General features: G+C 36.8%; 1 protein-coding gene across 2 annotated transcripts; it reads right to left on the bottom strand.

Moving 5' to 3' along the window:
- Positions 1-1,282: 1,282 nt before the first annotated feature.
- On the bottom strand, positions 1,283-2,209 carry LOC130714663 (uncharacterized). 2 transcript variants are annotated; one of them, XM_057564586.1, is made up of 2 exons: positions 2,123-2,209; positions 1,283-1,959 (listed from the first exon to the last, which is right to left on the bottom strand). In XM_057564586.1, exons 1-2 carry the CDS (start codon positions 2,145-2,147, stop codon positions 1,388-1,390), a joined length of 597 nt encoding a protein of 198 aa, XP_057420569.1. In that variant the 5' UTR covers positions 2,148-2,209; the 3' UTR covers positions 1,283-1,387. The 2 variants fall into 2 exon arrangements, with proteins under 2 accessions (XP_057420569.1, XP_057420568.1); XM_057564585.1 differs by having other exon boundaries at positions 1,284-1,959; positions 2,045-2,194.
- Positions 2,210-13,535: the final 11,326 nt, after the last annotated feature.

The raw sequence follows: 13,535 nt of genomic DNA, 5'->3' as shown, positions 1-13,535 counted from the left end.
CTTGTTGACTTTTCTCTGAATGGATCTGAGTTGTTAAAGCCATTTTTAATTGTTGAAGGACTGATTTTACGGCATGTTTGTTGACTTTTATAATTGGTTGTTAATTTTTTTCTTGATAATCTGTTCCGGATGTAACTGAACTTAAGATTTGTTGATTGTCAGCTCATTAAACAATTTAATTATTGATGATACTGTAATCTGCCATTTGACAAAGGAACATGCATAATTGCAGAAGGGAAACTTTAAGATCCTGAGCCTCCTACTATGGTGGGGTGAGGGTTTCTGGGTTTTTGAGTTTGTTGCAGCCAGATCTGAGAAAGAGAGAGGTGGGGATGAGGGTTGCGGTGGGGTTGGGGTTAGTGGGATTTTATTTTTGATTCCACGCTTGTGTTTATGTATTATGTTGAAGGAGGTTGTATTTCTGAATCTAGTTGGAAGATGCATGTGTTTGTGACGGATTATTTCCGTCACTAATTTGCTTTTTTCAGAATTAATGCATTGTCAGCGAGTTCCGTTTAGTCAACTGACGGAACTTAACGGAAGGGCCTCAATAGATCGTTCTGAAATCATGAGGGATGTTGACCGCACATTTTAAACACAGGGGGTGCAGATCGCACATTTGTGAAACATCAGGGACCCAAACTGGAATTAAGCCATGTATTTAATATCACAATTATGATATATACACACCTCATTTTTAAAACACTTCATTTCCACCTCTTTTTGTTTCTATCTCTCTCATCTTATCATCTATCACATCATATACTTTCTCTATCTTACTTTTTCTTTTCTTCATATCTCTCTCATCATTCCACCTCTTCCACCTCAAAAGAAAAAGAGAGGTGTGTAAGTAACATTACTCTTAATATCACGTTTAATTTCCAAAGATGGACATGACATTGCATAGAAAAGACAAAATGTATTGAAAAATTGGAAAAAAAAAATTGGATCTTTCCTCAATTTGTTTCTTGTCTCTTTCTTTTAGATTTTTTTTTATGGGACCACTGACCACATTAGAGCATCTCCAATGCATGGTTGCTTGTTGGGTTGCTTAAATGCTATTCTGGTGAGCCCAGACTGCCACATAGGATTTAAGCAACTCATAAGCAACCCATGCATAATTCACTCCAGTGTATGGTTGCTTATTTTACTTTTAGTTGGACCCCACTGTACCTCATATATTTATATTTTTTATTTCCAACTAAGCATGACTTAAATTTAAATATTAATATTTATAACAATATAAATATATTTAAAACACAATATAACATAACATGGTATTTAAAACAAAATTCAAACAAAATGCATTACATTATATTATATAATTAAATTCGAAATAAGATAAAATTCATTGCAAAATAAATAATAATGAAAACTCTCACAAAGATTAAATTTCATTATTCCTACTTTTGGAGAGCTCCCAAATATGCTCCACCAAGTCTGCTTGAAGTTGGCGATGGATTTCTCTTTGACTCATATGACCTCTTCTTTCTAAGAATGTTGCAAATGAAGGGATAGGACCATTAGATACTTCAGCGGTTATGATGGCATTGTCTACTTGGTCGTAAACAAAATTACCATTATACCCATCACGTTCATCTTCAACAATCATGTTATGCAATATAATGCATGCATACATTAAATGTTTCATGGTATTCACATGCCAGAAGCGTGAGGGGCCGCGAATAATTGCAAATCGAGATTGGAGTACTCCAAATGCGCGCTCAACATCCTTTCTTGCTCCTTCTTGTGCTTTGGCAAACAATTGTCTTTTTTCTCCTTGTGGCATTGGGATTGTCTTGACAAATGTAGCCCACTCGGGATAGATACCATCCGCTAGATAGTAACCCATATGATATTGTGTTCTGTTCACCTCGTAGTGCACTTCAGGAGCTGTGCCATTCAACACATTGGTAAACACATCAGATTGGTTTAGCACATTGATATCACTGTTAGAACCTGCAATGCCAAAAAAAATCATGTCAAATCCACAAGTCTTGTGATGCCACTGCTTCAAGCATGATTGTGGGTTTGCCATGATCACCTCGAGAATACTGACATTTCCATGCAACTGGACAATTTTTCCATTCCCAATGCATACAGTCAATGGAACCCAACATACCTGGAAATCCACGAGACTCCCCCATTTGTTTTCCTACTTCCCCACACACTCATTTATTTCCCTCCACATAAAGGCCGGTTTTCACGTGATGAGGAAATGATATTTCATGAACAAGTGATGTTTTAATGTGGTAGCAACTAGGCAGATGAGAAACAAGTGCTCCAACCAATTACATTTATTTTTATTGTTGGCTAACAAATGCTCTTTAATGAAAATCAATAACTACCAACTACTTTTATTTTTCTTGTTGGCCAACAAATGCTATTTAATGAATATCAATAACTCCATTCTTATCAACATTGGTTCCTGCTCGTGCAAGTTAGCTGATTACATTTTAAAAACAATAATAAGAAACATAATAAAAATTGACTTTTAACAATACATGACTTATTGTAACGTTCAAGTCTTGACTAAAAATACAATTACCCTAGGCAAGGTGACTCAAATAACTGGTGCCAACAATTACATGCATGCATGCTCATTAAATATTAGAACCAATTGTAACTCCTTGGCTAAAATACAATAAAAAGAGTAACAATAACTGGTGCCAGCAATTAACTTTTTGTAATTAAAACCTAGGGTAATTGTAACTCCAATTATAATATTGGCTAATTAAAATACATTAAGAATTAGAAACATTACATTATAATATTAACTAAAATAAAATAAGAAATAGAAATATAACAATTATTCCTTAAACAAGTCCTCTAATTGGCGCCTAGTGTACACATATGTTCTTAAAATATGCTAATTGTTCCTCATTCATGTTAGATGTGTCTTGGAGAAGGATATCATTTAACATCTTCAGCTGGTCATTCTTCTTTAAACGCTCAAGTCTTGCCATCCTTTCCTCTCTTCCCTTGACAAGAGATTATGCATCTACCATCCTTTCTTCAGTGTTGGAAGTCGTTGTAGCCTTTGCCTTTGCCTTAGCCTTTGCCTTTGCCTTCATATCTTTCTGCCCCGGTGGGCGGGAATATATTTGTACTACCTCATGTCCTGAACCATCGATTGATGTGTGCACCCCATCAGTAGAATGTTGAGACTGTTGAGTATAGATTGGCATTGCTTCTCCTTTCCATTTGGGTTCATCTTTCAACACCCGCCATGCATGCTCAAAATTGAATATTTTAGTCTTTTCCATTGCATTATACAATGAACATGCATCAGCCATGATATCTCTCTCTCAGAGTAGCCGCTCTTCGGAGGGTTGGTAACTTTCTTGTAGCAACCAACAAAAATTGAGACCGCTTTACTCAATGTATGATAGCGAGACTTCAGTTGAGACCATTTCCTCTCAGGAGAACCTACTTTGCGGTACTTGTTGTATTGATGTTCAACCTTCCGCCAAAAAGCTTCAGCCTTTTGATCAGTTCCTGTTACCGAATCCTTTGAAATGTTGAGCCATGTCTGGAGAAGAGTTATATCGTCGTTTTCGCACCATTTCAAGCGTTGTTTTTTGGTTTTCTGGCCATCTCCTTTAGCAGGGGAAGTAGTCTCATCAAGCTCATCGGGCATACCTTCAAATTGTGTTTCAGGTACGTTTTCACTACTGCTACTAATTTGAGGGTTATAGGAGTTTGGTGGTGGTGGTGATGGATGCACAAAATGAGTTGGATTTTGGGAACCATCTCCAGCATGTGGTTGGTAAATGAATGGTTGTTGTTGATACACTACATATTGTGGATTTGGAGAATTGTTACCGGCATAATGTGGTTGGTTTTGGTAAAAGATTGGTGGTTATTGTGAGACTTGGTTTGGAGGTGGTTGTTGTGAGACTTGGTATGAAGGTGGTTGTTGTGAGACTTGGTATGAAGATGGTTGTTGTGAGACTTGGTTTGAAGGTGGTTGTTGTGAGACTTGGTTTGAAGGTGGTTGATACATTGAGGTTTGTGGATTTGAAGAATTTTCAAGAGTAGTAGAAGATTGATTTTTCAAGTACTCAAAGTAAGCTTGAAAAGAAGGATCCATGGAGTATATGGGAAGAATGAAATTGTGTGAAAGTGAAAAAATGCAAGTAAAAAAAACTGGTACGAATATCTTATTTATACCAAGATATATTGGCATTTAATTAATAATGAATTAACTATAAAAGAAATGACATTTAATTAAAAAATCATGGTAAAGTCAATGAATTTTTTTTTTCTCCTGATATTGGGCCCAACGGTCACATTATAGCCCAAAACGACAGCACCTCTATCTCACCTAAAAGGCCAAAACGACAGCAGACCCTCTCATTCACTCAAACTCTCTCGAAGCTTCCTTCTCATTCACACACTCATTCAAACCCTCAGACTCTCTCGAATCCTCTGAAACCATCACCCTCTGAAACCCTCTTCCTCTCTCTCACTCTCTCGAAGCCACTCACAACCGCCCCGTCTCAGACCACAACCGTCGTCTCCAGCAACTCTCTCGAAGCCTCCGCCTCTCTGAAACCCTCTTCCTCTCTCTCACTCTCTCGAAGCCACTCACAACTGTCGTCTCAGACCACAACCGCCGTCTCCACCCACTCTCTCGAAGCCTCCGCCTCTCTGAAACCCTTAAAACCTGCTTTCTTTCTTGCTCCCTCTCACTCAATCGAAGCCCAGATCACCCATGTGGCCATGTTGCTGAAACCCTCTCGTTCTCTCTCACCCTCAGTCTCTCAGTCGAAGCCCATGCTGCTCTCTCGGTCTCTCTCACTCTCAATCGAAGCCCATCGCGTTCTCTCGGCGTTATAGATCGGAGATCGGAGGACATGCAAGGTTCAGAGGACATGCAAGGTTCCAGATCGGAGATCAGAGGCTCAAAGGTTCAGAGCGAATGCAAGACTCCAGCCATTTTTGTGTAATTTTTTTGATTTGTTTCAAAAATGTGTATTTTAGTTGTTTAATCTGTGTTCATCTCTGCTAATTAAAAAAAATCTCTTCTGCTTCCATTGATCGGTTCTTCCCTCCCCTTTTAACGATTTTCTGTTGCTGAATGGAAAGAGAAAAAACTATTTTTTACTGCCTGCAGCAAGCTAAGGAGCGTTGCTTAGCGTTGCTTATTTAAGCAACGTTGCTTAGCTTTGAGCTATAAGCAACACCACCTCAGCAAACTCCAATGGAACAGAAAAATAAGAAACGTTCCTTAATTTAAGCAACCCTGCTAAGCAACTCCCGTTGGAGTTGCTCTTAGGGGGACTATGGAAAATTGGGAATATATATAATACTACGTATAGTACCCCGAAGATGTTCCAGGGGGACCATGGCCTCTTCAAGTCTCCCCCCCTTGGCTCCACCTACGGTTGTGTAATATTATTATTTTTTTTTATTATTTAAAATAACTAATTTGGGGTTAAAAAATATTCTGTGAGCATCTTTTAAAATGTAATTAACTTATTAAAGTAGGTGAGGTGAAGTATAGATTTTGGTTAAGAATGAAATTGAGTGTCATTTTGGTAAACTTTGAAAGTGTGGAGTGTGGTTTACTCGATTTAAAATTATAGTACAATCTATGGCATGCTTAATTTTTCCTAATCTAACCCTATATTTTTTTTCAACTCATCTAACCCTATATTTTGCTTTTTCTAAACACAGATTTAGTTCATAATCATGGGAAAGAAAAATCACAAAAATAACGACAATGGAAGTCCTTAAAAGCTCAAATAATCATAAATGGACATCATTAGTATTGAGCCGGGGCCATGCGCGAATGGAATAAGAGTAAGAATAAATGAATAAAATGATAAACTAAACTTAATTATAAATATGTAAGTTAGCAAGTGTTAATTCATCCCTGAAGTCAAATTCTGAGGTGCACAACCCGACGACGTTGGCAAGACCGGCTCTTCCGTCTCTCGAACAGGACCTTGCGGTGGTGAAACCGGTGGCCCACTCGGTTGATATTTGATAATGTTAATTTTCTGATTGGTTTTGTATATTGTGGGAAAAGCTAAAGAAAATGGACAGCGACAACATTTAAGATTTTTTTTTTTCTCTTTTAAGGCTGGCATTGCATCACAGGTCCATTTCCTATGATGACAAGATATCTCGTTCATCAATAGGCCCCGCACATTACGTCGCATGGGAATTGGACGAGGGCCTTAATTGTTTCCTTCTAAATTAACATCATTGGTTTGTTGTCAGATTAACACTTCAGTCACAAGTCTGCCATTGAACAACCATCTACCATTGAACTGAACCACGTGAATTTGTTCCATCAGATTTGCTTCTTGGGTAAAATTGCATAAATGTACATCAGCCTGAGCCTGAGCATTTAATTGCCCCCTGATCCAAGCTTGGATATTCTGATCCAGAAGTTCCAGCCACATAAAATGTACCTTAGTTTTTTAATCACACTGAACCCTCAAAAACATTTGCCTTACACACGTACACAAACATAGAAGTCCTCCTGCACAGCTGAAGATTTCACCCATTCATACTCCATATGAGGTGAGGATCCTCTCAGGTGGGGAAAAACTTGAGGAAATAATGTGTGTAGATCTCAACCTTCAATTTCTTTTAAAACAGATCAAAAGTTAAAATTAAGAGAAGATTAGATAGTGTTTTTTATGTGTGATGTACCCATTCATTTCCTTTCTCTACCCAATCCTCATACCTTAAAATTAACACAGCCTAATTCATTTTCGTATAGTATTGTACTGATACGGGCGTATCAGCTTTATGATGTATTGGGCTTCTCATTATTTGTACAGTTATTGGGCCGGGCGACCCATGATCCCAAGCGGGTCAAAACCATGTTATAAATATGAGACACCACCCAAGCGGTGGAGGATCCAACTCTTTTACACAATTTCTGACTTTCTCTCTTTCTCTCTTCGCCCTTTGATTTGCTTAGCCCTGCTTCTTGAGTTCTATACCGGAACATTGGCGCCCACCGTGGGGCTTCTGTAAAACAAATCCCCACTACCACGAACAAGAGGCTATGTGATTTTTACTTCTGAGAGAGGAGGGCGAACGAAATTGAAGGGAAAGCGATGCAATCAATTTATGTCAAAATGTCAGTTTCAAAAGGATGGTTACATCAAACCAAAAATTTGCTCAACGCACTATGAGAACGGGAGTTCATGGTAGACACAAATCATTCATGGTTGATGAATCTGCTTCGCCACTCAAACAACGTCAGGAAACAGATAGAGGAAGCGTGAAGGAGAGCAGAGAAGAGAAAACGGCGGAACTCCTTGGTGCTCGCGGGCGTCGACGACGAAGAGGACGTAAACGGAGGCGGCGGAACTCCTTGGTGCTCAAGGGCGATGCGTTTTGTGGGCGGTGGAAGGGTTGAACAAACTGGCTCGCCTTTATCATCGTCCATGCTCCTTCTCTTTCAATCCTTTTTCAATTTTGCAGTTCCTAAACTTCACAAATGACAGAGGTCAAGTAGATTGAAGGTTGGAGGATCACAATTTGGGGTTTGGAAATCAAGATGGAGAACCACCTCTGTAGCCGGACCTGGTTCAAAACCATCAACAGATCCCAATTCATTCATTTTGGAACGGCACAACCGCCACTTTTGAGTTGCAACCGCCCACTCAATATCAACCGCCAACTCTAAATTTAAACTATCATTTTGTCTCAACTGCCACTTCAGAGTTGCAACCGCTCATGTTGTCTCAACCGCCACCTCTGAATCAAACCAAATTGATTCAGGATCACTAAAACGGATCCTCGTTCCTTCAAAATTTTCTTTTACTTTCTGTTTCGGTTTTGTTTCCTTTAGATTTGTGATTTGATTATCATTAGTTCGAAATCAATTTCATCATTCTCTTCTTTGTGTTTGATATGAGACAGAGAGAAGCATGGCAGATCAAGAAGAATGAGCCTATGAGTTGGAGCACACCAACTGTTCGACGAAATGCTTCAGCCAAACTTTGCATCTTCAAATGCCATAATGCTTGTCAATTCTGTCATCATGTGCCAGGGCAGTGTTATTTCCTTTCCACTAGATTGATTTGCTAATTTTGCATATGTGAATTCTTATCTATCATTTAAATTGGGGTATCATGACTGAAATTGTGGTATTGATTGGCATAATTTTACTTTCTTTACTGTTTGACATCCCTTGCTTTGAAAACTGGTAGAATACATGCTAGTAGGGTTAACTGCCTCACATTTTAAAAAAAAAAAGTTGTTATGTTATTAACGGATGATTTTGGTCTTAAGCATGGTTTACCCTTCTGTTCATTGCTTGTACTTATGACTTGTTTTTCTGAATCTGAATTTCAACTCAGAAAGGTTGCAGTCATGTAATTTATGCACAAAGAACATTACTTTTGTCTATTAACTTGGATAAGCCCTGATTTTTCAAAATTTGAGCTAGCTTCAACATCAGTGCCCTTTAATGCAAAATTTGAACTTACCATAAATGGTACCTTTCCTTTTGATCAACTTGCTATCAAGAAAATTATAATTTCAATGCTGACTTTGCTATATATATCTTTAGGACTTCAAACAGAATTGGTAAAAACCAAAGAGAAGGATACTGACTTTTGAAAACATAATTATTTTCTGTTTGTGATTTTCGTAACTCCATAGCAGTGGCTTTCTTTGATATTTATTGCTTCCTCATACATGGTTTTACCAGCATCCTTGGTCTCTGAATTGTTGAGCAAATGTGACTCAGGAATCTTCTCCCATTCATCCTTATCATAACTTGTGTTTATACAATTTTCTACTGTCACTGTTCTGTCTAAATTTATTCGCTTCAGAGTTGTGATCATCATCCTCATCCTTTTCTGCATTGATCTTGTCTGTGATATCCGGTTGTACAATTACCTGCTTTAACATATGCAGTACCAAAATTGAATTCGTATTACAAATGAAGAAAATAATTGGTCAGTTATTTGTTTGCTTGTGAGGACGCATACGCATGAGCTGTTATGTGTATGAGTCAGCATGAACTGATCTGAGAATGCAAGAGTCAGGACAGGAGGAGTAATTTGTTTCAGTCTGAACATTCTGGTTTGATGATAGACATCACTCATGAACCAGGGCAGTATAATCTTTCTTTATGATAGCCTGATTATCTGATGCCAGCCCTACTTTTCTGACAGTTTTAATGCCATTGTGGTTTCTTCGCATACCTCAAACCTGATAAAATAAATGTTCATTGAAATTTTCATTATAGCTTGTATGTGCACTGCCTATTTGATGGACTAGCTCAGTGGGTTTTTCCTCATAATTTCATTATAATGTTGTTCAATAAAATGATGGATTGAAGTGAGGAAATGGATATATAAATCATCTTTCTGATCTCAAGCATATTAATTTATAAACATTTAGCACTCATTTCTCTGGTGTCCTTTGTGATTGCTTTTGAGATTGGAATCATTATGAGTGTGTGTGTAGTTTATGATTATATAGATAGTAGAACTATTGCTTGCTTCATTGTTACATGCTGAGAAACTTGAATGTCCTTGAGTTATTGTGCAGTATGAGTTTGAAGGACTCATTTACAAATTATTGAAATTGCTATCATGCTGGTTTTTAGTCATGCTTCTGTCATACCTTGGATTCAATTCAATAAATTACTCAGCTTGTCTTATTTGATCTATTTTAAGATGAGTAGGCAATTGATATAAGCATGATAGGTTTCATGAAAAGAATGGAGTATATCTAGTAAACGTGATTGAGCTGCAAAATCTTTGCTTTTGCACATTAAATCAATATCATATTTTGCTTTAACCTTGTGTTGAAAAGTACAGGAATAAGAATTGTCATGGCAAGTCCTTCACGAAGAAGTGAAACTCCTGAAATCCGGAGTTGAGATAGTGCATTAAATTTCAGCATTGCACCAAAAGATGTTTGACAATGTGCTTTTACAAGCAATTAACCTTTGAAACGCCATGGTTGGTGTGTACCGATCTATCGCCACCTTCTAAAGAGTTTCATGGTTGCACGATTTGGTCGGCGTAAACCATAGTTCGATTCGCCTATCAGCCCCGTCATGGCAGATTTGATTTACTTCATGCTATCCGTAAATCAGGTTCTTTGACTCCATTTCTTTTAATGTTAATTCCTGGTTGATTGAAGGATCTTTATCCTAATACTGTTTTTGAAAGATCTGTGCTTAAAACATGTTTTCTTTCTCGAGATATATTTATATGATGAGTTTGTGACATACATGATGTCTGTATATATATGCTTGAACTGATCCTGTGTCAAAATTCTTCTTCGAAAGAGTGCAAGTGTCTACTTTTCAAGTGAGTGCAAGTGTTAGGATTATGTTTTGTTATTGGATTATGTTTTGTTATTGCAATTTTTTATTTCAATAAAAGGAGATGGAGGTTGGTTTTCTTACTTGGGCGTGAAAATTAAAACATTGGGTGGAGCAGTGGTTAAATTTTTCAAAGTGGGCGTGGCAGTTAAAACATTTTGGGTATACAGTCAGTTTATTGGTAAGGTGCATTACTAATTTTCTATTTTCATTTTAAAGTGATTAGAGTAACTATTTTATGAAATTAATTTAGTCCACCCACTGTGTGTTATTTATATGTGAAGATGGATTATTGATAAGCTGCAGTTTTAAATAGAGGAGGTGATTATTTTGTTCTTCAAACCGTATTATTACTCAAGTAGTGGGAAGTGGGAAACTTCAGTGAATAAGAGAGATGACAGATTAATGCTTGCAAACTTGCTAACGTAATGTGCAAAGTTACCCTTCAATTTAATTCTTCTTTCTTTTTACAATTTGGCCAGTTGTAAGAAAGAATCATCAATTAAATTGAAAATTGTCATGAATGGGAACAACTAGCTTTGATATTGTCAATGTGTTATATTATATTTTATCTCATGCTAACAAGGTGATGAGTTGACGAGTGATGAGTTGATTAAAAACAGTCAAAGCATAAAACATTATGCACAGAAAAAGAAAGGAGCAACAGGTATGCACTCTTTTCTCTACCCCAGGCGGGAGAGTTTTTAACGAGGCATAACCTTTTAAAAATGTTCAAGGGCGTAACATTTTATTTGTTCCCATTGCGGAAACATATCAACTAAGGTCTATCAATTGGGCGACGTCAGACAATTGAGAAAGATTAAGTCTCTTAAAACAAGAGCATTTGACCACGAATTCATAAGCACAACCTTAAATTTGATTTAAGCTTGTCCAAACTAAGCACAAGTCTCCACGCGAGCATATGATGAAATCAAATATTGTGACTTTGATTTCCATGAATAACTAAGTCAAGAAATGAGAAATTTTGACTAAGTTATATACACAAAGGCCTTATGATTCCAAAGTAGTTGATTGAGATAAAAATCTACAAAATCTATGAGATTTGCTTCACAGTTATTTTACTATATACAGTAAAGAAAGGCGGGATGATTCTGATGAAAAGTCGTATTCGAACTCTTTAGTTGAGCGATGTTAAACAATATCATCTTTTGGGCGATATTAAACAATATCATTTTTTATGATAAAGTTCATCTTACAAAGGATACATTACACTGAGCATAGATGAATGTGCAAGCGATGTGAAGTAAGTATGTTCCATATTATTGATTTACATTTAAGTCTTTAACTTTTATTTTGTTCAAGTTTCAAATTATTGTGCATTATTACTTGTGGTATTATGAGAGCAGGTTGAGATCATGGTTTAGGGGAAGAGAAAATTAATTATGATAATGACAGTGAGGTTGTGATTGATGCGAAGAGACGATTTGGGTCAACTTGCACACGCTACACAAAGATCAAGAAGTAACAGCAAAAGTTGAAATGACAAAGGAATGACTACTTAGCTTTTATGCCTTTTAAATTTTGATTTTGGAGCCTGTGTGCTCATTATTTCCTTTGCACATTTTGGGCGTGTCAATTACTTGTTAGTCTTTGTCTAGTGTTGGGTGAGTTGATTACTTGTGGGCTCGAAAAGAAGACACACTTCGTCTTAAAGCTTTTAAGACTTGGTGTCTTGTGGGCTTGTGTACTGATACGGGCGTATCAGCTTTATGATGTATTGGGCTTCTCATTATTTGTACAGTTATTGGGCCGGGCGACCCATGATCCCAAGCGGGTCAAAACCATGTTATAAATATGAGACACCACCCAAGCGGTGGGGGATCCAACTCTTTTACACAATTTCTGACTTTCTCTCTTTCTCTCTTCGCCCTTTGATTTGCTTAGCCCTGCTTCTTGAGTTCTATACCGGAACAAGTATAATAAACGTAAATCATTAAATAATTGTAGAAAAATTAAACCACCCAAAATTTACGAAAGCACGCTAAAGCATTGCAGACATGGAGATGGAGCAAGGAAATATACAATTAAGTTGCCAATATACCACTGAGTATCCTAATATACAACATGCAGGTCTAATTGAAAAATATAGCAACTAAAAAGAAGAATTTTCTTTCTATAACTTATCTCCTCAAGCATCATTCCTTGCTTTCTTCTATTTAACAAGAGAAAACGTGAAGAGAAACCGAGCAACAACACACAACACAGTATTCTCTTGATAAGTTTATTGAGTATTTTAGGTTTGGGTGATTTAATTTTTCTACAGTGATTAAATGATTTACGTTTATCATACTACACGAAAATGAATTTGGATGTGTTAATCTCATGGTATGAGAATTAGGTAGAGAAAAGAAATGATTGAGTACATCACACATAAAATACACTATTTAATCTTCTCTTAGTTTCAGCCTTAATATGTTTTAAAATAAATAGAGGGTTGAGATCTACTCACATTATTTCCTCAAGTTTTTCCACACTTGAGAGAATCCCCACCGGTAACGAACCATCAATCCTAAACTTTCCAACACCTTGCCTCTATCGACACTAATTTTCGTTTCCTGGATGAAGAGAACTACACGCTTAATCGAGGCAATGAAATTTTTCACTAACACACTTTACGAAAAGAGGTTTTTATTTAGTTGCAAACCTAATATAAAATGATCGTTTTAATATAATAAATTTATTATCCTTTGTTGGAGAAATTGTGAAAGAATGATGGAGTAATTGGAGAGAGAGAATGAAAGTAAGAGAAAATATTTTCTATTAATTTTTGTGCATTCAATACAGTCATTAATTCTTATATAGTTAACATTATCTCTCAACATTAATGCTAATAATTAAGGCATTTAACCACTCACTAATTAATGCCTAACCCTAACTAGCTAATTTTGCATTAACTTCCAACACCCTCCCATAATGCAAAATATAAAAAACAGCATTAACATGCTTAAAAAAACCTACTATCTCCATCCATTACTTCACATAATCAGTAAACTAAGTAGACTATCAAATGGAAGTAACACCAATTGGCTTTCTCAGTTCTTTGAATATGTCAGTTCTCAAGGGCTTAGTCATCACATCTGCAAGTTGTAACTCAGTCCTGCAATGCCTTATCTGAATCTTCCCTTTGCTAACTTGGTCTCGCAGGAAATGAAATTGGATCTCTATAGGCTTGGAGCGTCCATGAGCCACATGATTC

Source organism: Lotus japonicus, chromosome 4 (assembly GCF_012489685.1).
Source record: "Lotus japonicus ecotype B-129 chromosome 4, LjGifu_v1.2".
Classification (NCBI taxonomy): Eukaryota; Viridiplantae; Streptophyta; class Magnoliopsida; order Fabales; family Fabaceae; genus Lotus; species Lotus japonicus.
The sequence above is the reverse complement of the archived record's forward strand: the minus strand, read 5'-3'. Positions and strand labels throughout refer to the sequence as shown.

Coding starts and splice junctions, on each gene's coding strand:
- LOC130714663 (XM_057564585.1), bottom strand. CDS start 2,147: ATGGGGGAGTCTCGTGGATTTCCAGGTATGTTGGGTTCCATTGACTGT. Junction 1,960..2,044: donor GAAATGTCAGTATTCTCGAG/GTGATCATGGCA, acceptor TTGGCATTGCAG/GTTCTAACAGTGATATCAAT.